Source organism: Calidris pugnax, unplaced genomic scaffold (assembly GCF_001431845.1).
Source record: "Calidris pugnax isolate Ruff unplaced genomic scaffold, ASM143184v1 scaffold97, whole genome shotgun sequence".
NCBI lineage: Eukaryota > Metazoa > Chordata > Aves > Charadriiformes > Scolopacidae > Calidris > Calidris pugnax.
In genome coordinates, this window is record NW_015090837.1 from 456,459 (window position 1) to 462,096 (window position 5,638).

Consider the following 5,638-nt stretch of genomic DNA (forward strand, 5'->3'; position numbering starts at 1 on the left):
CCAGCATGAGCACAGCGGGGTCGGGGTGGGTGCTTGCAGCTTTTTTGCTGAGGTGGTGAGGGGAGGGGGTGACACCATCCCCCCCCCACCTCTGACAGGGTGCGAACGTGTGAGCTCATCAGTGATGCAGCGCTAACGAGGGACGGAGAGGTGCAAAACAGGGTGGGGGGAAGGAGGAGTGTGGGGTAGGTGTGTGCACAGCCATCTCCCCCCTACCCGAATTGGGGTATGTGGCTGTCTAGGACCCCCATCCCGGGGCTGGGTGCCCACAGCGGGTGTGTGATGCTGCCCCTGCTCCTCTGCAGATGGTTGAGAGCTTTGCACCATCCCTGCTGCCACCAGCCAGTCCTCCCAGTTAAACAGCCGCCATCCACACCCCGGTACCCCGTTTTGCACCTCGGAGGGAGGGGGTTTGGGCTGCTCTGCCCACCACCATCCACCTCATTTCCCCTTTCTCCCCTTCCCCGTGGGCTCTGGCCCGGTGAGCCCGGTGGGGTTGGCACGGTGCGGGACTCTTCGCCGCTTGTGCCGGAGCCAAAAATAGCCGGTTGATGCCGGGCTCCCGCGGCGGGGAAGCGGTGATGTCACTTGCCGCCAATCACCGGCAGCCCCGAAGAGCAGTGCGGAGGAGTGGGAACGTGCTTCCCCGAGCATCCTTTCCTTTCCCCAGCATCCCTCCCCGAGCATCCTTTCCTTTCCCCAGCATCCCTCCCCGAGCATCCTTCTTCCCCCAGCATCCCTCCCCGAGCATCCTTCTTCCCCCAGCATCCCTCCCCGAGCATCCTTCTTCCCCCAGCATCCTTCCCCCAACATCCCTTCCCTAGCATCCCTCCCTGAGCATCCATCCCCCCCTGGAGTAGATGGGGCCCCTTTCCTCGTTGGGAAGGGAGATGAACCCTGTGCCAGCAGTTTTGGGGACCACCCTCCCTCTTCTTGGCTCCCCCCCCTTCCCCTGCTCCAGCCCTGGGTTTTCCCTCTCCGTGCTGAGGATGCAGCTTTGCTGCTGCTGGCGGGAGGAGGATGACGCCAGGCTGCAGCTGAGCAGGGGAGGCACAGCCGGGGTGGAGCAGCAGCTTCGTTAGAGGCTGAGACCAAAGCCCTGTTTAATTACCCCAGCCCTGGGGCGGGAGGAGGAGGAGCAGGGTGCCAGACTCGATGCGCCGGGGTTTCAGGCCTGGGGCTCTCGACTTGGGGGGACATCTGAGGACAGGCAGGTTTGGCTGGAGCATCTCCTCTCCCAGGGCTCAGCCTTTTTCCCTGTGGGAAAGCCGGGTGCCTGGGCTGGCACGCCAGAGTCGTGGCTTGGTGGCCCATGGTGGCTCCCGTGGATGTGGGGACACAAGCACAGTGGCAAAAGCAGCCTTTTGTCCCCTGCAGGGCCACGGAGCAGCCCTGACGGTGCTGCTAGGTGGGGACCAGCACAAGGTGTGCTGAGAGCAGGGGGTCCCCAAAACCCCTGTGGGGCACTGGCACCACCCTTGGCATGGCGTGGAAGGTGGGAAGCCATCCTGGAGCAGCAGGTGATGGTGGCCACTGTCCTGAGTCTTGGGGTGACCCTGGAGCTGGGTGGAAGGGTTTGGGGAACACCTCCTTGGTTTCAGGCTGGGGGAGATCCATCCCTGGGGTGATGCCCACCCTTGGCTTGGGATGGGAAGGGTCTTGGCTGCAGCTTACCCAGGGGTCACAGACTGATTTTGGGGTCTGGTGATGGGGTCGGCCACAGTTTCTCCCTTTTTTCCCCCTGGCAGGTGCCCTCGGCTCGAGGGAGGAGCCCGAGTTTGTGACCGCTCGCGCTGGCGAGAGCGTGATCCTGGGATGCGACGTGATCCACCCGCTGACAGGGCAGCCCCCTCCCTATGTCGTGGAGTGGTTCAAGTTCGGCGTCCCCATCCCCATCTTCATCAAGTTTGGGTTTTACCCTCCCCATGTCGACCCGGAGTATGCCGGTGAGTCCCGGGAGGGGATACGAAAAGGGGTGGGGGGGGACACGCCAGGAAAATACGGCTCCGCTCCATCCGTTCCCCCATCAGGAACTCTGCCTCTCGTTGCTCGCTTTCCACCCAGTTGGTTTTAATTAAGCAGCAGCACTCGGAAGCCAGCTGGGCTGCGTGGGACGGGAGCAAGTGAGGCAGAGAAACCCAGGGTGATGCGTGGTGGCTGCTGCTGCTGCTGTGCCCCAGAGCAGCTGTGAACCTGGGGCGGGGGGAAGCTTTCAGGGGTGCTGGGGGGACAGTGGGGATGGATCCGAGGACACATGCCAGGTTGGAGCTGCAGAGCCCACGTGGCCACTTGCCAACATGCCACATGCCCCACGGTGGTGGTGGCTGGTGGGGTGGCTGGGCAGGAGACAAGCCCCCAAGGGGGTCAGTGGGGTTGGGGGGCAGACCCATTTCAGCATCCCATTCCCTGGGGAGCTTCCCTGGGTCTTCCAAAGCTCCCTGGGGCTTCCTCCACCTAAGTAGCTCCCCTGGGAGATGCGGTGGCGGGGAGGATGCCAGCACCTGGGCTGAGCCCTGCCAAACTCAGCTCACGAATGAGCCACGCCAGAGCCTGTTGGAGGCTGGAGGGTGGGCTGCTTTCCTACCGGGGCTGTGCAAAGGGGTCAGCCTGGGGCTGCCCTGACTTTTTGGGAGACTCCCAGGGTGGGGAGAAGCTTTGGGGAGTGCCTGGTTGCCGGCTGTCCCGCCGCCAGGAACATGAAGGCTGTGGACAGACGCTGCCCGAGGCATCGTGTGGCTTATTCTGCCCTTCCCAGACGGGTGAGCGTGTCACCGGCTGGCTCCGACCAGGCCTAAGGCTCAACCAGCCCCAAACTGGCAATGGTGGGGTGCTCTGTGCCCGTGTCCAGCTGGGGCATCCCCTGCAGCGATGCTCTAGGGAGAGGGGGGGCTGGTCCGGTGCTGCGGGGGGCTATCGTGTGGGGCTGGTGGCCACCAAAGCTGAGGGCTGTGCTCTCCCCCCCCCTGGCAGGCCGGGCCAGCCTGCACGACAAGGCCTCGCTGCGCATTGAGCAGGTCCGCTCCGAGGACCAGGGCTGGTACGAGTGCAAAGTCCTCATGCTGGACCAGCAGTACGACACCTTCCACAACGGCAGCTGGGTCCACCTCACGGTCAACGGTGAGCTTTTGGTGGGAGGGGAGGGGGGCTACGGCATGATCAGGGGTCTGTGGCATCATCAGAGGGCTTGCAGCATCACTTGGGGGGGCTGCAGCATCACTTGGGGGGGCTGCAGCATCACTTGGGGGGGCTGCAGCATCATCAGAGGGCTTGCAGCATCTCTTGGGGGGTCTGCAGCATCTCTTGGAGGGGCTGCAGCATCCCCAGGGGGTTGCGTGCGATGCCGCTTGCCCATTCGGGGTTCCCCTTTGATCTCTGATGGACGCTGGACCTTGATGGCATCTGAACCTGGCAGACAAGCAGGCCTGAGGGCATGCAGGGTGTGACTTAAAAAAAACAAAAAAACAAACAAACAAAAAGGGACAAACTTTTATTAGGGATGTGGCGGTTTAATTACGCAGAGCTCGTTTGAAGGAGAGACATCAAGAAACCAGGGGCTGGGAAGGAGCCTCCTCTTTAACAAACAGATCAGAAAATCAAATCTTTGCTTTCTTGAAATTCGGATTTGCTCAAATGGCTTTTTTTCGTTTTATTAAGGCGGCGTATTAAGCTAATTAGCAAATTGTCGGTCTCCACGCATCGGGGAAAGGTCTTTATTTTTAGCCCAGCAGCGGGGCCGCGCGTCTCCGGCTGCGGTGGGGTGGCTGCAGAGGGGCCGTGGGCTCCAGCAGCTCCTCGCTGGTCCTGCCTGACCTTGAGCAATTAATTTAACCTTTCGTGGGGCTGCGGCAGGGAGCAGAGCCACCTAATTGAGCCCAATTAGCGAGCAGGAGCTTTGCAAGCGGGGGATGCGCAGTGCGCCGACCCCATCCCTGCCTTTTTGCTGCCTCCTTTCCCCCCCTGCCTGCAAAAAGGGGGGATGCCACCACGTTTCCCAGCTTGGGGCTCCCTGCCTTTTTGCCGCCTCTTTTCCCCCCTGCCTGCAAAAAAGGGGGATGCCACCACGTTTCCCAGCTTGGGGGGGCTTGGGAAGGAGGGAGAGAGGAGGAGGATGGTGTCTGCTTCATCTCCACCTCATCTAGGAATGGCACAAACTGCCAGCCTGAGGGGCTGGAAGTGCCGTCATCACCCTGGGTGCCCTGTCCCCCACCCCAGGCTCGACCCCCCCCTTTGCAAAAAATGGGGTGTTTCGGGGGTTTCGTGCAGTTGCAGGGCACGCGAGGGCTTAATAGTGAAATAATAATTGTAATTCTCCAGGCCCAAGGAATTGCTTTTGGGCGGAAGGCTGTGGCGCGTTGCAGCGCTTCATTTTCTTAGGGGAAAATAAAAATCATTTGGGGAGAAACAAGATAATTCTTTATTTTTTGGATTTTTTTTTTTTTGAGCCACCCCAGGCAGATTAAATTGCCAACCTGTCTTCCTCGAAAGTGGGCTCTAACAAGCGCTGGTAATTAGGGGCGGGCTGTAAATCCAGCCTCTTTAATCAGGAAAGGAGCCTTTCGATCTGCACTGCGGTGTTTTCCTGTGTTTTGACAATAGTGAGTTAATGTGTGTGGGGACACACACACACACACACATGATGTGGTGCCCTGGAGCTGGTGGGGAGGAGAGGGGGACAGAACTGGGGTGCGATGTGACCTAGAGGGGATGCGGGTGTCCCTGGGGACAACCACAGTTGTCCCCCTTCACCTTTGGGGTGATCCATGGGGATGCGTGGTGCGTCCCCCTCTTTCCCCATGGCCAGGGGTGAAGCAGGGGGGGGTCATGGTGGTCTTTATCCCCCCACCCCACAGCTCCCCCCACGTTCACTGAGACGCCGCCGCAGTACGTAGAGGCGAAGGAAGGCAGCAGCGTCACCTTGACCTGCATGGCGTTTGGGAACCCCAAGCCCATCGTCACCTGGCTGAAAGAGGGAAACCTTTTGGGTGCCAACGGCAAGTACCAGGTGGGTGGATGGTGATGGGGGGCTGGGTGGGGGGGTTCCAGGCTGGTGGAGATGGTCCGGATGGGACCACGATGGTGGTATCTCTGCCATCCGTGCCTGGAGGCTGGTGGAGATGGTATGGATGGGACCACCATGGTGGTATCTCTGCCATCCGTGCCTGGAGGCTGGTGGAGATGGTATGGATGGGACCACCATGGTGGTATCTCTGCCATCCATGCCTGGAGCCAGGCATGCTTTCTCAGCACTTCTTGCCAAGATGCCCATTTTCCCTGTCCCCCCCCACAGCCCCCTCCGTCTCTGACACTGCCCACCCTTGGGTGCTGGCTAGAAACTCCCCCCCAGGGCCTTTAGGGCAGCCCCATTCCTGCCCCACAGCCCTGGGGGTGGGCTGGGGGCTACAAACTGGGGGACACGTTGTCCCCAGGCAGGGATGGATGCAACAGGGCTGGCGCGAGGGGGGATTTTGGGCAGGGAGGGAGGGTTTTACCCCCCCCACCACCTCCCAGGATCCTTTTTTGCATCCCAGAGGCTCCGGAGAAGAGATTCCCCCCTGAGCTGTAATTGGTAAATCAGGCATTGGAATCAGCGCAGGCACTAATGAGAGTAATTAGGAATCATTTGTTACTAATTGAAATA

General features: G+C 60.6%; 1 protein-coding gene across 1 annotated transcript in view; it reads left to right on the top strand.

The window, feature by feature from the left end:
- Positions 1-551: 551 nt before the first annotated feature.
- IGSF9B (immunoglobulin superfamily member 9B) overlaps positions 552-5,638 on the top strand; it is a 41,681-nt gene continuing 36,594 nt past the window's right edge. The window contains exons 1-4 of the mRNA XM_014941561.1: positions 552-630; positions 1,749-1,946; positions 2,971-3,117; positions 4,851-5,002. Of these exons, the coding sequence (XP_014797047.1) occupies positions 552-630; positions 1,749-1,946; positions 2,971-3,117; positions 4,851-5,002 (576 nt within the window). The remainder of the gene's footprint in view (positions 631-1,748; positions 1,947-2,970; positions 3,118-4,850; positions 5,003-5,638) is intronic.